Genomic DNA, 18,731 nt, shown 5'->3' on the forward strand with positions numbered 1-18,731 from the left:
AGAGGTAGTGGCTGGAGGTGAGAGATGACGGAAAGGGTAGGAGATGGATGAATAAATAAAAATTAAATATGAAACGAAGTGAAAATATTTTTATTTTCTTATTCCATCAATATTGTTTGTGTTTTGAATTGGATCATAAAGAAACAATCGTGTCAAGGTCAATCCTCCAATTTTGAAAATTGTTGTTATATTTTTTCAAATAAATAAAAAATAAAAATAAAAATATTGCATATGATGTGTTATTCAAATGGTAAAAATTTTCTTTATCACGTTTAGGCCTCTTTTGGAGAGTTTGGATTTTAGTCAAAACTATTAAAAGTTGTCATATCACTTACTCTATTTTTTTTTTTTTTGATCGGCAAAAGAAAGTAACTTTATTGATGTAAGAATGAAGTACAAAGCGCAAAACACATTACATCAAAAAAGGAAAGGGAAGCACAAAAGCATCACAATGAGCTAAATTGTCCTAACTAGATTGGCACCAAAAGCCCATCATATCATTTGTTAGCATCCCTAGAGTTGGCGAGAAACCAATAAGAAAGCAAACTAAAACCACACCAGCAGAACACAACCTATTCCAACACAGACCAAAAACAGCCACCAAAATAGACAGAACAAAATAGATCAATAGAACAAACCAGGAACAGAACCGAAGCATAACTGAGCAGCAAAGAGGCAAACACCCAAAGACACCAGTAGCCATCACAACAACAACCCTGCTCAGATTCCAGTGAGCAGTAACTCAGCTAAATAAGCTAATTAATCAAACTGACTCCAGCAGCCTACTCAAATTGACCACCTAGCAGAACATAATACAAACCTTTAAACATTTGAGATTCACTCTCCTGCCAAAAATAATTTTGTAGCCTCACCACAATAGCAGCATCAAACATTTGAGATTTACTCCCTTGCCCAAAATCATACTGAGCCAATACTAAACCAAATAAATAGAGGATCTACCACAGCTGAGCAAAACAGACCAACAAATTAGAACCTGAGACCATAACAGGATAAATCCTGAACCAAGCTAAAGTAGTTCCACATATCAAAGCCAGCAGTAGAAACAAATTGACCACCCAGCAGCAGCCACCCTCTGCATCAGCTCTATAGCAATAGCAACATCAAGCTAGCTACAACTTTGTAGCAAGAACAGAATACAAGCCTCACCAAACCAGACTCAATACACTATATAGCCTAAAATAATACTGAACCAAATAGATAGAGGAACCATCATAGCTGAGCAAAGCAGACCAACTGTGTACTACACACAGTTTTTAACTTGATCATCCACTGTGTACCTTTGCTCAACTGAGTGAGTTTTTAGCCAAAGGGCCACTCTAACTTTAATAAGCTCACAGAGATCCTCACAGATAAGTTGCAGCCCATTGAATAGATAGTCATTCCTACACTTCCAGAGGGACCATAGACCAGCAATCAGGATTGATCTCCAAATTTGTTTTTCCTTTTTTCTAACCTTCCAGCCCAACCACCATTGCATTAGCATGACCACTGAGCTAGGGGAAACCCAATGTAAACCCCACCACTTAATTAGAATGGACCAAACTTTCCAAGCAAAGGGGTACATCAATAGCACATGATTAGGTGATTCAATCTCAGTTTGACAGAACACACAGTCAAAGTTAACTGTTGCACTAAGAATGCCAAGTCTATGTAAGTAGTTAGAAGACTTTATCCTCCATTTCCAAGCCAACCAAGAGAAGAACTGGGCTTTAGGAGGGAAGGGGTTGTGCCAGATCAGTTCAGGAATTTCCAGATTAGGACCAATCAAAGATTCACACCATTTAGTAGCACTTGCTCTATTTTTTTATACATTTTTTCATGAAAAATTAAAAAGTCAACAAAATATCTTAGGTTTGAATCCCACTTTCGTACCTATTTAATTTTTATTGGGTAAATTACAATTACCTCCATTGAGGTTTCTAACAATTACAAGGATCTCACATTTACTTTCAATAATAACACTAATCTCCTTTACTTTTAAAATTATGATTAAGATTTCTCCACTATTAACCTTATGTTAGTTTATTTAATAAAACATATTGATGTCATGTATTATGAGTAAGAAATCTCAAGATTGTCCTTTTATATTCAAACAGTAAATTTTACTCACCTCCTCTGAAGTTTTACAAAAAAATTAACAAAGACCTATACATATTTTAGTAATGTTGAATAAAATTATTAAATTCTATATAATATTAAAAAAATATTTTAAATTGTTAAGATACCAAAAAAATATTTCACCAAAAAAAATAAAAACATAATTTTCATTGATAAAATACTCAAAAAAGAAACCATATCTCTAAAATTAACGTTATTATAGATAATACCTTAATAATTTCACATTACATAAATAACGTAAAATATATATTTGAACTAATGTATTTGTTATTTGAATTGTTTTTTATTTATTTATTTATATTTTTAAAAATTTAAATCAAATTAACTTCCTTATTTTTTATTTTTTAAACAAAAAGAATTTTTTGGATCTATGGAGCAATCCTTGAATATTGCATTATATATTTGTAATTGGGTCTCGTTTACTTTATAATTTGGACATGTTTTCAATACTCTATGTTTTGCTTTGTATTTGGTTTATCAATATATATATATCTATAATAATAATAATAATAATAATAATAATAATAATAATAATAAACTTTAGAGATTAACGTATTATATTTTACACGTGTTATTAAACCCTAACTTAGATCAATAAATGTGTAAAAAAGAAACCATTACTCATTTTATTACAAACCAAAACCCTTATAATGACAAGCATATATATATATATATATAGTAGAATAACCACACATGAAGAGCCAACAAATTGATAACCATCAAACCTTATACTAAATTAAATACAATCCTTTATTTAAAAATTACAAAACAAAATATAAAATATGTCAATTTTTATTTTTTAAAAGACCACCAATTTACATTTTATGCATAGAAATAATTAGTAATAAAAAATTTATGTCAAAACATACCTATTTTGAGATATTAGAGTTTAAATAAAAATTTGAAAAAATCCATATTTTTAATAAAAATATATTTTATTTGAATTTTTTTATATGAAAAATACCTATTTTGAGAAATTAGAGTTTGAATAAAAATTTAAAAATACATATACGCATTTGATTTTGGTTTTGATTTTTTATGAATAACTATTTTGATAAATTAGAATTTGAATAAAAATTTAAAAATACATACAGGTATTTGATTTTTATTTATTTATTTATTTATTTTTTGGGTATGAAAAATACTTATTTGAAGAAATTAGAGTTTTTATAAAATTCTAAAAATTCCTATTTTTAATCAAAGTTTATCTTAAAATACATATAGCTATTTTGCCTTTTGTTTATGAAAAATACTTATTTTGAGAAATAATTTGTAATAAAAAATTTTGAATTGGTAGAGGTTGAAATATAAAGAAGATGAGAGGAGTAAATTACACTTACATCCCCTGAGATTCTAACAATTAAAGGGACCTCCCCTGTGATGTTGCGATCAGACCAAAGGATAATATGGTCATTTTATACACCCAAATAACATCATTTGTGCTAACTTAATGGATTGGGGCAATCTTGATAATGTCAACGAAAGTAGAAGAGATTTCTGTAATCATTGAAACTACAATGGAGGTCCCTACAATTGTTAGAAACCTCAGGGAGGTAAGTGTAATTTATCTTTTTTATTTTAAATAGAGAAATGAGAAAGAATTGGGTTTCTCTCATGTTCATATCTCAACATGAGAGAATTTAATAGGCCTCTGGAGCTCACCATGTCTCCCATTTCGATGATCTGAATCATTTATTTTATAAGGTCCTCAATGTATATTGTTCATGAGAAAAATTAATTTGATCCAATAATCATAACATTTGTATTTTATCACATTTGTCTCTCAAAAAATAGACGGTTATTATATTTATGAAAATAGACCATTCATTTGTTTAGAGGAACATGATAAAATGAAAATGTTACGATTTTCAGATCAAGCTAATTTTTTTCATGAATAATATACATTGAAGTATTACAAAATAAACGATTTGAATCATCAAAACGAGACTCTTGGTGAGCCTATGAGCTTCTAAAGTTTTTTAGTATTGAGATATAAATATGAGAGAAACTTAACCCAATGAAAAATCTACTTGATATAAAAGAATCTTTTGCTTTATATTTTAACATAATATTAAGTGAGAATTTGTTTCACCATGAAACTTTGACAAGAATTTGATTTTATGCAATGATGAAAAGAAGAAACATATTCAAGTTGGTAAAAAAACATTTGTTGAATTTTTGACTGACCATTTTGTTTGCTTTAAACCAAATTTAGTGTAGAATTTTACTTGCCCCAAATTGCTTATTAACTTTAAAAAAAAAAAAAAAAACCAGTGACAATAGTAAATGTTTTAGAATTGTTGGATTCTTCTTCTTCTTTTGTCTATGGATTTTTGTGAAAGTTATTGGAGAACAAACAAGTGAAATTCGTTAAATAATAATACTATTATTTTAAACCATTTAGCATAAACTAGTATACATTTTGTGCAAAAATATTTTAATGTATGTCCTAACACTACAAGAATTAACACATTTGCCGACCAAAAAATTAGTCGCTAAAAGTCCATTTTTGGTCGGCAAAACATATTCCCGACCAATTTTTTTGGTCGCCAAGTTGGTCGGCAATTGAGGGTCGCGGAAAGTAATTAGCGACTAAAAAGATTTTTAGTCGGCAAAACGTTCTATTTGGTGACTAAATTGTTGGTCGCTAAACATATAATTATCGCGACTAACCTATTTAGTCGCGAAAAGACTTTGGTCGTCAAAAATTACATTCAACGACCATACATGTTAGTCGCTAATTTGGTCGGCAAAAATTACTTTCAACCACCAACAAAATTGGTCGGCAAAAATTACTTTCAACGACCAACAAAATTGGTCGGCAAAAATTACATTCCACGACCAAAACTTCTTCGTCGCTAAATAATAGTTTCTACGACCAAAAAATTTGGTCGCTATTTGTTACTTTTCGCGACCAAAACTTTTGGTCGGCAAAAGTGAGATTCCACGACCAAGTGTTGTTTTGGTCGGCAATAGATGTATTTTTTGCGACCAAAACTCTTGGTCGGCAATTGTCATTTTTTACGAAAAAAAATTATTTATTTGTCGCGACTAATAAATTGGTCGCCAAAAGCAAGAAAATAATACACCTGTAATTCCTAATAATTCATTCAATCCATAATAAACCTATAATTTTAAAGCATCATACAAATCAACTGAATCATTAACATTCGACACAATACATAATTCATTAACATTCGACACAATCCAACATTCAATCCAAATTTTTTTTTTTTGAACAATCAATTTTTGTTTATAAACATTCAATCCAATATTGAACAAAATTCATTCAACCCAACCTAAATACAACATTAAAATTCATCATATTTTCCTTCTCAATCCCAAACTTTACAATCATTCCATTCAAAACATTAATTGAGACAAGTTTTAAACATCCATCCATTGAAAACCAGTAAGTAATTGAACAAAAATTAAAAGGAAAATCAATGAAGGAATCCAAAAAAAATTCTACAACATGAAGGAATATATATGGTTTTGAAGCATCAGCCTTGTGCTTGATCGTTTTTGGAAGTCACCTACAAATAAAATAAGAAAAGTTAGAATCTAGAAACATATCCAAAATGAAGTATTCTCATAAAAAAAATTAACCATATGGCAAAAAATTTATATGATTACATTACAAACATTTGATGATGACTATACCACAATTAATATCCTCCAATTCAAATCTAAACTAGAGGCAATTCATATCCTATATATAAAATAAATGCACAACATGACCCTTCACCATATTGTTCCCTTAATGCTGTGGACACTGAACATTGATTTGTTTGGTGAGATAACCAACATTACACACAACTTAAAACAATATCATCACTTTACTATTATAACCTCCAACAAAGATATAACACCTAAGAAAAGTAGGAAAAAAGAAGTGGGAATAAAAAGAAAGCTAAAGCTGAAATGAACAAATTTGAATCATCACAGTTAATTAGGTGATTGCCTTCAAATTCAGAAACACATTGAAAACATAATGAGAAACATATATAGTTTTCAAGATCTTGTTTCTCATTATGTTTTCAATGTGTTTCTTGTCAACAATACATGTTTACTACCACCTAATTAACTGTGATGATTCGTTACTCTGTCCTTTTACGTTACTCTGTCCTTTTAGTTCCTTCTCAAACAATATATTGCATATTTACCAACAAAAAACAAGCCCTAATATGTTACTCTGTCCTTTTAGTTCTTTCTCAACAATTAGGATTGCTAACTTTTGTCCTTTTTTATATGTTGTGTGTGCATGCAGTGGGGAAGAGTGTATTAAAAATTAATAATAAATAAATAAATAAATAAAAAGCAAAGTTACTATTGAATTAACAATAGAATCCAAAATATTTGACCCTGAGCACAGAACAAAAAGAAAGTTGGTTGGACAATCATATTTATGCCATGTATATGTGGATTTGTTCTATCATACAATTTTTTTCTATTAAAAATATGCTATCACATGCACATCTGCAGGTCCTATAAAAATGTCAACCTAAAAAGATTTTGCCATCAAATTAGGTCACAAAAGCACACTTATCCATTGACTTACAGAAATTGATGAAGCAAATTGTAGTGTTAAATGCACCATCTCGCTACTGCATATTAGCAGATTTCCTAGTTTACCATGCACCACAATATCCTTACTTGAAGTATTGACCAATAAAACATTGGTTACTATTGTTTTTACCATCAGTTCAATTTACATTGTCACAGATTTGATATTGAGAGAAATATCTCAACAAGTGTGCGATACCAAAGCAGGCCAGATGACAACAAATCATGCTCCATATCATTTACAAATAAATTTTTGATAGTGGAGAAGCTTAGATGACAAAATTATACTGCTCATGTCCATGGACCAATCAATTGATGTAATAAAACAAAAACTACTCTCATTCCACGCCATGGTAAAAGATAATGCAAATGATAAAATGAAAGTTGTTAATATTATTGACTTCATCAAACTTGATACTATAGGCAAAATGTGTCAATAAAATAATAGTTTATTCCCCCCATCAAAAATAAGTGCACAAATCCAAGTACTTGGAATTTTTCCCAATAAATTTATGAAATGGAGCCAGTAGTTATAATATTCTAAGATTCCATTCAGCATCAGGGTTAATGTATGTAACTAGTAGATAAACTACAAGGGATAGACCAGACCATAGTAAAAGATAATGCACATGATAAAATGGAAATAAGTTCGTCAAACTAAAATTTCTGGGAAACCTGTTCATAGCCACCAAGTCTGATGACTGCTCTCCATAACCTAACTCACATATACAAGAAACATTAGTGCAAATCAGGAAGCACCCAAAAAATTAAAGCAAGCAAATTTGACAATTAGGGTCACTCATAACTCACTTGAGGCAATTTAATGGCTCTCCATAAAATCTTGGGGGTTTGAATTCCAAGCACCTCTCTTTGTGGAAAGTTTCCAGCTCCTTCATGAATGCTGCTTGCTCTTCCTCTGTTCCGGCCTCATCGCCCCCATTAGCATTTGTTTCCAAGAATGACTTGTTTGAGGTCTTGTATGATAAATCCCTGCAAACAAACAAGCTATACTGCTGGTTACCAGTATCATGAGAGGGAATCCTTCCCATATAAATCTTTTTGTTCCTATTGGGATGTTTTTGTAGAGGGCAAAGAAAATGAAAGAGAAATGAGAAATAAAGTAGAAGTTAATTTATTTTTTCTTTTAGGGAATGCCATAAGTTTTCCTCCTGTTGTTGCCAAAACTGGAACATGTAATTTTAAAATGCTTAGATAGTTAGAGTTGCATTGGTGAAGAAGAAAATACTTACAAATACTTCAATGATTTGAGACCAAACAGAGCAGGAGCTATTTCCCCAGTCAAATCACTAGAGGAAAGGTTACACGTTGATTCTCGTCCAAACCAAATGGTTCATTGCACTATGAACATAAACACTTCATGCACGACTGATGATAGAGGCGTGAGGTTATGTTCAAAGCATAATTTAAATTCAATGTTCATTATGGCTTCACACATCAATTATACATTTTTTAGCAGCAAAAGTAGGTAACCTTTCCACAAGTTTTTGTGCACATGAGAGCATATATTTAGTCACACATAGTTGTTGTGCCAGTCAAATGGGTGTGCTTCCAATATACTCAATTGATGATGTCAGGTTCATCTTGCTTCTACATGATCTCATTCTATATTTCAAACTCACATAAAATCAGCTCCAAAACATTATACCAACATATGCTGTCGAACTCTTTTCAAGTGACTGGAGTCCATGAGAATTACTCTATTAGACTATCATCCAGATTGATTCCATAGCCCAACTTTTGAAGCAAACACTACTGCTCATTTCAATCAACATGATCAAAATCATAGCAAACTGCCAATTTTTCTTCACCCGATACGTCAATGAGATATTCACCATAGCATCAACTAATATTTTACAAGGTAAAAAGAGAATGATATGAAACAAGTTAAGCCGAGTAGAGGATAATGAAACAAGAGCAGATGAAAAGCAATATAGATGAGAAAAACTAACATGGTGTTTGTGCAAATTAATTTCAAACGAGTGTTGATTTGTAAAAATTAAGAACCCGACATGGAGAAGTTATTACAAGCAATAAAATTCTGCAAAACTAAGAAACCTGTAGTCATTATTGCTCAGGGAGTCAATTGGGAAAAATGTATCGATCGAATCGAACCCAGATCTGGAAAAGTTTTCTTCCGAATGTTCACATTGAATAAACACATCGGATACAAAAAATTATTCAAATTACGAAGAAATTAAACAAATGAGAGCGATGCGAATAAAAAATTGAATCAATTAAACAAAAAAATTCAACAGAACAATTGAATCAATGAAGTAACCTTCAGATCAGCGAACGAAGCAGAGACATTCGGGATCTGTAAATTGTGGATCTTAGATATGCTAATAGAAGTTGTGTATATGTGTGTATGTAATTTCGAAACACACACAGAGAGAGAGAGAGAGAGAGAGAGAGAGAGAGAGAACCTGCTTGCTTGTGAAGGACTAACAGACTGATAACGCGAGACAGAGAGGGAGAGAGAACCTGTGATCTGCGGCGGTGGCGATGTGCGACGTACGGTGAGTGACTGTGGTGAGGGACTGTGCTGAGATGAGGTGGGGTGAGGTTTGGTGGTGGTGTGTGAGAGAGAGGACTTTTGTGTTTGTTCAAAACGAGAATGGAAGAGGGCGCGAATATTAAAAGTAATTTCCCCCGCAAAGTTTTAGACCAATTTAGCGACTAAATTGGTTATTAATTTTTAAAATATTCACTAAATTGTATTTATTAATTTTTTAGCGACTAAATTGTATTTATTAATTTTTAAAAATATTTTTTTACAATATTTTACTTTTTAGATACATTTAAGTAAGATAGATCTAAAAAAGTAAAAAAAAAATACTTACAATTTTTAAAATATTCACTTAAAAAAAACCCGAAAAACAAAATATTCAGTGGCGATGGTAGAGGAGAGATAATAGTAGTAGTAGTGGTGGTAGTGGTAGTGGAGTGGTAACGATGGTGGTAGGAATGGTAGTCGTAAAGGTGGAGTGGCAACAATGGTAATAATGCTGGTAGTGAAATGACATTTGCAGTAGTAGTGAATGTGGTAGAGGAGATGGGTGGTGAAAGAGAGATGAGTGAGAGACAGACAGAGAAGAGAGATAAAGAGAGAGAGAGACAGATAGAGAAGAGAGATAAGGTGATAAGCGAGAGAGAGACAAAATGGTCGCTAAAAGTGCCATTTTCTTGTAGTGGAGAGCTCGGTAAATAAAAAAGATGGGAGGGATAGAGTGGGCAAGATGAACACAATGGGGGAGAGAGAAAGAGATAGAGAGACAGACAGACAGACAGATAGACAGAGAGATGAGTGAGTGAGTGAGAGAGAGAGAGAGAAGAATGAGAGACATACATAGAGAGAGAAAGTGAGAAAGAAGAGTGATGAGAGAGAGAGACAGAGAGAGAAAGAGATAGAGACATAGACAGAAAGAAATAAGAGATGAGTTAGAGATAGACAAAGAGAGAGAGAAAGAGAGCGAAAAGAGATGATCGAGAGAAAGACATAGAAAAAGAGAGAGATAGAAAGAGAAGAAAGATGAGCATGAGAGACAGAGAGAGAGAGAAGATAGACGAGTGAGAGAGATAGAGAAAGAAAAAAGATGAGAGAGATAAAGAGAAGAGAGATGAGCGAGAGACAAAGAGAAAAAGAGACAGAGACAAAGACAGACAGATAGAGAAGAATGATGAGTGAGAGAGAGAAAAAGAAGAGAGAGAGAAAAAGAGAGAGACAAAGAGAAAAAGAGATAGAGAGTGAGAGACAAAAAAAGAGATAGAGAGAGAGGAGAGAGAGAGAGAACTAGACAAAGAGAGAAAGAGACAGAAAAAGAGACAGAGAGAGATGAGAGATGAATGAGAGAAATAGAGAGATGCACGAGAGAGACAGAGAGAGAGATAGAGAGAAGAGATATGAGCGAGAGAGACAGAGAGAGAGAGAGAGAAAAGAGATGAACGAGAGAGACAAAGAGAGAAGAGAGATGAGACAGAGATGCGAGAGAGCTCAAGAATAAAGATGAACAAGATATATAAAGAGAAGAGAGATGAACGAAAGAGACAGAGAGAGAAGAGAGATAGAGAGAGAGGGAAAGAGAGAGACAAAGAGAAAAAGAGATAGAGAGTGAGAGACAAAAAAAGAGATAGAGAGAGAAGAGAGAGAGAGAGAGAGAGAGAGAGAGAGATAGACAAAGAGAGAAAGAGACAGAAAAAGAGACAGAGAGAGATGAGAGATGAATGAGAGAAATAGAGAGATGCACGAGAGAGACAGAGAGAGAGATAGAGAGAAGAGATATGAGCGAGAGAGACAGAGAGAGAGATAGAGAGAAAAGAGATGAACGAGAGAGACAAAGAGAGAAGAGAGATGAGACAGAGATGCGAGAGAGCTCAAGAATAAAGATGAACAAGATAGATAGAGAGAAGAGAGATGAACGAAAGAGACAAAGAGAGAAGAGAGATAGAGAGAGAAGAGAGATAGAGAGAGAGAAAGAGACAAAGACAGAGGCAGAGACAGAGTAGGAAAGAGAAAGAGACAGAGAGAAACAAGAGATGAATAAGAGATAAACAAAGAGAGAGAAAGAGAGCGAAAAGAGATGATCGAGAGAAATACATAGAAAAAGAAAGAGGTAAAGAGAGAAGAAAGATGAGTAGGAAAGACAGAGAGTGGGATAGAAAGAAGATAGATGAATAAGAGAGATAGAGAAAGAAAAAATATGAGAGAGATAGAGCGAAGAGAGATGAGCGAAAGACAAAGAGAAAAAGAGACAAAGACAGACAGATACAGAAGAGTGATGAGTGAGAGAGAGAAAAAGAAGAGAGACAAAGAGAGAGAGAGAGAGACAAAGAGAGAAAGAGATAGAGAGTGAGAGTCAGAAAAAGAGACATAGAGAGAAGAGAGATGAACGAGATAGACAGAGAGAGAGATAGAGATAAGAGAGATGAGCGAGAGAGACATAGAGAGAAGAGAGATGAACGAGAGAGACAGAGAGAGAGAGATAGAAATAAGAGAGAGATGAACAATAGAGATAGAGAGAAAAGAGAGATGAGAGAGAGTGAGAGAAGAGAGATGAGCAAGAGAGATAGAGACAACAGAGATGAACGAAAGAGACAGAGAGAGATAGAGAAATGAGAGAAGAGATAAATGAGTGAGAGACACAGAGAGAGAGACAGACAGATAGACAGATAGACAAACAGACAGAGAGAGAAAAGTGATGAGTAAGAGAGAGAAAGAGAATAGAGAGAGGAAGATAAAAAAAATAGGTGAAAAGAGACAGACAAAGAGAGAGAGAGAGAAAAAGAGTGAAAAAGATAAACGAGAGAGATATAGAGAGAGATGAGCGAGAGAGATAAAGAGAAGAGAGACAAAGAGAAACGAGAGATGAGAAAGATAGAGAAAAGAGAGATGAGCGAGAGACACAGAGAGAGAGATAGAGAAGAGTGATGAGTGAGAGAGAGAAAGAGAAGAGAGACAGACAGACAGAGAAGAGTGATGAGTGAGAGAAAGAAAGAGAAGAGAGACAGACAGACAGAGAAGAGTGATGAGTGAGAGAGAGAAAGAGAAGAGAGACAGAGATAGAGACACAGAGAGAAAAAGAGAGACAGATAGATAGAAAGAGAGAGAAAGAGTGATGAGTGAAAGTAAATTTTTATTTTTCTTTCAGCGACGAAAATATTTTAGTTGCCAAAACTATATATACCGCGACCAAACTAATTTTTAGTCGCTGAAATTAAGGTTTTGCCGACCAAACTTTTGGTCGCGAAAGATAAAAAATAATTTTTTATTTTTCTTTCAGCGACTAAAATATTTTAGTTGCCAAAACTATATATACCGCAACCAAACTAAGTTTTAGTCGCTGAAATTAAGGTTTTGCCGACCAAACTTTTGGTCGCGAAAGATAAAAAATAATTTTTTATTTTTCTTTCAGCGACTAAAATATTTTAGTTGCCAAAACTATATATACCGCGACCAAACTAATTTTTAGTCGTTGAAATTAAGGTTTTGCCGACCAAACTTTTGGTCGCGAAAGATAACAAATAATTTTTTATTTTTCTTTCAGCGACTAAAATATTTTCGTTGCCAAAACTATATATACCGCGACCAAACTAAGTTTTAGTCGCTGAAATTAAGGTTTTGCCGACCAAACTTTTGGTCGCGAAAAATAAAAAATAATTTTTTATTTTTCTTTCAGTGACGAAAATATTTTAGTTGCGAAAACTATATATACTGCGACCAAAATAATTTTTAGTCGCTAAAATTAAAGTTTTGCCGACCAAACTTTTGGTCGCGAAAGATAAAAAATAATTTTTTATTTTTCTTTCAGTGACGAAAACATTTTAGTTGCCAAAACTATATATACCGCGACCAAAATATTATTTAGTCGCTGAAATTAAGGTTTTCCCGACCAAACTTTTGGTCGCGAAAGATAAAAAATAAATTTTTATTTTTTTTCAGCGACTAAATTATTTTAGTTGCCAAAACTATATATACAGCAACAAAAATATTTTTTTAGTCGCCAATTGTGACAAATTTAGCGACTAATTTTTTTTTAGTTGCCAATTGTGAGATTTTTAGCGACTAATTTTTTTTTAGTCGCCAAAAATTAATATACCCCGACTAAAAAAATTTAGTAGCTAAATATTGTACTTTTACCGACTAACATAATTTTTGGTCGCCAATTGCACAACTTTTGGCAATCAAAATATTTTTAATCGGCAAAAGTGGTCGCCAATTGTGTATTTTCTTGTAGTGTAATAATTATATTTTTTTCCTCTTATTTAAACTTTCAAAAGTTAGGTTTAGTTGTTTTACTGGAAGACAATTTTAAGCAAAAAAAAAAAAAAAAAATTTAAATCTCCAAACGGCACCTCAGTGTTTCACAACTGTTTAAAACTTTTATATTAAATTAATTTAATCTATGCACCCATTAAATATGACAACCTAACATGTTGAATTTGTCCATTGCTTGTGAAACAAATAAACTACTCCTCTAGCGTCAAAAAGTTAGGATTCCCTTCACAACTTCTTCTTCTTTTTTTATTTATTATTATTATTTATTTTATTTTATTTTAACTTTACCGTTCTATCCTTTGAACAGTGCTATTCTATACATAATTTCATGAGGTACAAGAGTATGGATCCATCAAAATTATCTTCCACATTAAAATTGCCAAAGTAGATGGCAAGAATTATAGCTTAAGAACTAATCACCTTGGTTTGATTCTATTTAAATTACTACTTCAGAAATAATTGTTTAGAAGACAGTACGATAGTAGATAGACAGTTTTATTTCCGCTGCACCAAAAAAAAAAAAAAAAAGTAGATAGACAGTTTTTTTTTTTTTAAAGTTATTTTTATGACTCGAATCTTCGTAAGATTAAAGATAGTTAAGTTGATAGTCTTATTTATTTATTTATTTATTACTTTCTCAAGAAAAAAGTTATTTATTGTGACTCGAATCTACACCATAAGATTAAAGATAAATAATATTTACAATGCATCAAGTAAAAAAATGTACTAGACTTTTTGTTTTTCAATTTTATTTGTTTTGCAGAGAAGTATTTGAATAATTTAGGTATGATGGATCAATAATTGCAATTGAGACAAATTTGCCAAGACCTCCAAATGCAACCAAAATGTATGTTTCCTGCCAGTTTGATGTCAAAGCAACCAATTAGTTGTTTATGAATTATTTAATAAAAGGTGATATCTCAACCACCAAAGAAAATGCATCATAAGATAGCACCATATATTTTATTGGTAATGATTGCGCCACGAATTTGAAAGTGAGGTCCTTTGCACTTACTATGTTTTATATAGTTGGTGTGAACAAGAAGACATGTGATATGTGAAGATGATGCAAGAAAAAGACATTGGATTTCTTCTTTGCCTTTTGGGAAAGAGAAAGATAGTGAGTGATATGCATAGATGAATAAAGCAAAGTACTCCTCTTTCATGTTCAACGGTCCAACATTGTTTTGATTGGTATTTTCAATTTGCTACACACAATTAAAAATCACAAGGGCCATACTCTCTTTTGTCTTTTTTTTTTTTATATTTATTATTTGATAATAATTCATCTTTTCTGATATTAAGTCTAAAAGTTAAAAAAACGTGTAATTATTTATATGATTTTATTTATGTGGTACTTCTAATTAATAACATAACAAAATTTTATGTGCTGACTTATTTTTATTAAATAATTAAGAGATATCAGATCACTCATCTGGTAGAAAATAATTTTTTAATTTTTGGTCAACTTTAAACCGAAATTATGATGAGTCCCATATGTTTATTTTGGCAAGTTCACGGTGCAAAACATGTTCACTTCTATGTATAGATGAACACTAAACTTGAATTTGATTAAAATCATTAAAGAGTAAATGAAAAATTGACAAAAAAAAATCACCTATTGAACATCAGTGGATGAATGAAAAACGATAACTAAAACTATGTTTGCATTGGGTTTTTTATGAAACAAAAGTGGCGTATACTTGGACTTAGGTTTGGGTCCTAAGAGGCAGCCAAGTTTATAGAAAAAATCTAGCCAAAGTGGATTTGAATCACATACACACACATATTCCACCGTTGCCTCTCCTTGAACCGGGATGGTGAATATATAATTTACTTTTGGTTATTGTTGTTCATATATTTTCTAAAAATAACTCTTCCTCTTCGAACAGATGTGATGCATGACTGTTTTTCATGGAAGGTTGCAATGGAGTAGTCATGAACACCTCTATTTAAACGTCCCTCATTCTTTTATTTTTGTGTTTTTCTTGAAGTCTGTAAACTAAAAAACACAGAATGTGTAGCGGATAAAATAATCAGATCATACCTTCTTGATGATAGAACCTTCTTGGATAAATCACGTGCTTCCAGGAAACTTCTTGATGAACCAACCCAGCAGTGGAGTGATATCACAGATTGGATATCACCCACACAAACCACAGTGTCAAAGACTTGATCGTTGTGTTTTTGGGAGAGAGTCAGTATATGGGTAGAAACAGACTATACGTTGTTTCTCACTTGGATTACCCATAACCATATATCAGATATATAATATATTATAATATCTATCCATATCAGTTAAAACTGATAACATCTGTATCTTGAGTGGTTATCCTAAATAGGTTTGAATTCAAATTCAAAACCTATTTGGATAATGATCAAATTTAAATTTAAATGGTCATGCCACATGGGCGCCCATTACTAACATCTCCCACTCGCACATGAGTTGGCATGACACTGCCACATCTCTATCTCAATCTCCCCAAAAAGAACGCTCTCATACTAGCCAATGCACCGTGCGACCGCTGAGAACACCTGCAAGTGGGAGCTCTATACTAGAAACTCAATATGAGTCAGCATAGAGACATCAACCCCAAAAGAACAGAAATAGTGTCTCATGTACCCAGACCCATCTAGCTACATCAGTCCAAAAAACATCTCTAATCCCTCAAAGAGCATGTTTGACTCTCCTAGGTCCCGCATTATATTCACACCCAATCAGCATCCTATAAAGAGCGATGTGAGTTATCGACAGTGAATATAGAGCAGAGATGTAGAACTAGATGATCTTCCCTTCACCCTCATATCATTCAATTTGAAATTGACCGCTTTCCCAGTAATGTCCCTTAAAGCCGAATCATACATGACCGCAGGCAACATACCAAAGTAGCTGAACATCAACTCCTCATCTTATGACATAGTCAAAGGTCACAAAAGGCACAAAGTAAAGTCATTTAGGAAAAAATGACTTTTAGGACTCACACGGTGAAGAAGCAGGGATCCATTCTTTCACCTCGCTAACGGGTCGATAAGCACATGCAGTATGAATGTATGTTATAGTGGAGTTACTCTTCCAAAGAGTGATGTTAAACTCACACACCATACAGATCTTAGTCTAGTCGCTCTTAAGCGCACGAGTCGCTTCCTAGCGTCTAACTCGAATTCTCTATTTGCTCGCCTCTCAGGCATCAAATGAGATCTCGCATCTGGCTATCCATAACAGACATATCATGGAAAAGTGGGTACTCTCATATCCATGGTCGGTCTCTAACAAGACCTCATCTTGGCTCCAACCAAGGCGACATAGCTAGTGGATAATTTTAGCTTCTAGTCTCATCCTTACTCGCTACCCAGCGCTAAGGGCGATTGCTCGTGTGAGTGAGCCAATCTTGCCTGCTAACATCAATTTAATTGTTTTGTGTATGCTAATTCACAAACCATTACTAAAAGTAGTAAACATAAATGTGTGATAGAAACAAGTATGAATACTAATGGCATAAATATCCCCAAAAAATGAGTTCAACTGAATACACATAAAAAAATATCACCACCTACGTAGTCCTAAAGCCCTAACATGAGTAAGATAAACATCTCTAGCAATGGGCTTAGTCAAAGGGTCCGCAACCATGCGACTCGTAGGGATGTGCTCCAGGATCACTTCTTTCTGCGCCAAAATATCTCTGATAAAATTGAACCTCACATCAATGTGTTTGGTTCTGCCATGGTATTTAGGATCCTTAGCGTAAGCGAGTGCAGCCATGCTGTCACAATGGATAGTCACAGGGTCTGAAGTGTGTGTGACAACATCCAAATGCTGAAGGAATCTCCTCAACCACACGGCTTCCTGAACGGCAGATGAACAAGCCACAAACTCAGCCTCCATGGTCGATAAGGCGATGCAAGATTGCTTCTTACTGCTCCAAGAAATAGCACCATCGCTAAGCATGAAAGCATATCCTGAAGTAGACTTACGCTCATCTAGGTCTCCTCCCCAGTCAGCATCACAATAGCCAACTAGATGTAGATCTGAACTCTGGTAGCAAAGTGTGTAATCTGCAGTTCCTCTAAGATATCGTAATATCCTCTTAACTGCTTTCCAATGAGCTGGTCCTGGGTTGGATTGGTAACGACTCACCAATCCGACTGCATAACAAATGTCAGGACGTGTACACATCATAGCATACATCAAGCTTCCAACAGCATTTGCATAGGGAACACGGGCCATCTTTTCATTTTCTTCTTGAGTCTTAGGACCCATATCAAGGCTTAGGCTCTCGCCTTTTGCAACAGGAGTGTCAATGGGTTTGCAGCTCTGCATCTGGAACCGCTCTAGAATAGTCTTAATGTAAGCCTCTTGAGACAAACCAAGAAGTCTCCTAGAGCGATCCCTGAGGATCTTAACACCGAGCACATAGCTCGCCTCACCCATGTCCTTCATTTCAAATGTAGAGAACAACCACATTTTAGTGGCGACAATCATCTCCTTGTCATTTCCAGCCAATAATATGTCATCTACATATAATGACAATATCAGAAAAATGTCCTTGGACCGCTTAACGTACACACAGTGATCTTCATCAACCATCGTAAACCCATTTGAAACAATGGCTCGATGAAATCTCAGATTCCACTGTCTGGATGATTGCTTTAAGCCATAAATAGATCGTTGAAGCTTGCAAACTTTGCGCTCCTGACCTACTGCCACAAAGCCTTCTGGTTGATCCATATAGATCTCTTCATCCAATTCTCCATTGAGAAATGCAGTTTTAACGTCCATCTGATATAGCTCTAAGTCCAACTGAGCTACTATGGCCAGGATTAGGCGAATAGAGGCAAACCTTACAACTGGTGAAAAAGTTTCCTCATAGTCCACACCCTCTCGTTGGGTGTAACCTTTCGCCACTAGGCGAGCCTTATACCTTTCTATGGAACCATCCGCCTTGCGCTTGATTTTGAGAACCCATTTGTTCCCAATAGTCTTGCGCCCTAGAGGCAAATCAACCAAGTCCCAGACATGATTTTTCTTCATAGACTCTATTTCTTCTTCCATTGCAGTACTCCATTCTTTACTAGCAGGGGATGAGAGAGCCTCCTTGAGATTCTTAGGCTCCATCTCATCACTCGGAGCAATCATGAATGCTTCCCCTTCAATCTCAAAACGACGACGGGGTATAGCTCCACATTTGCTTCTACGTAGTTGAGAATCCTGAGAATCCTCATCCATTGGATCTAA

At 34.0% G+C, this 18,731-nt stretch overlaps 1 protein-coding gene across 1 annotated transcript; it reads right to left on the reverse strand.

The window, feature by feature from the left end:
- Window positions 1–5,514: 5,514 nt before the first annotated feature.
- Window positions 5,515–8,164, reverse strand: LOC114315598 (AT-rich interactive domain-containing protein 6-like). The gene is made up of 3 exons (XM_082922914.1): window positions 7,516–8,164; window positions 7,381–7,420; window positions 5,515–5,675 (listed from the first exon to the last, which is right to left on the reverse strand). The coding sequence occupies exons 1-3, from the start codon at window positions 7,752–7,754 to the stop codon at window positions 5,643–5,645; spliced, it is 312 nt and encodes a 103-aa protein (XP_082779040.1). The 5' UTR covers window positions 7,755–8,164; the 3' UTR covers window positions 5,515–5,642.
- Window positions 8,165–18,731: the final 10,567 nt, after the last annotated feature.

Source organism: Camellia sinensis, chromosome 4 (assembly GCF_055761805.1).
Source record: "Camellia sinensis isolate YWXY chromosome 4, ASM5576180v1, whole genome shotgun sequence".
Classification (NCBI taxonomy): Eukaryota; Viridiplantae; Streptophyta; class Magnoliopsida; order Ericales; family Theaceae; genus Camellia; species Camellia sinensis.

Coding starts and splice junctions, on each gene's coding strand:
- LOC114315598 (XM_082922914.1), bottom strand. CDS start 7,754: ATGGGAAGGATTCCCTCTCATGATACTGGTAACCAGCAGTATAGCTTG. Junction 7,421..7,515: donor GAGCCATTAAATTGCCTCAA/GTGAGTTATGAG, acceptor TATGTGAGTTAG/GTTATGGAGAGCAGTCATCA. Junction 5,676..7,380: donor GACTTGGTGGCTATGAACAG/GTTTCCCAGAAA, acceptor TTTTATTTGTAG/GTGACTTCCAAAAACGATCA.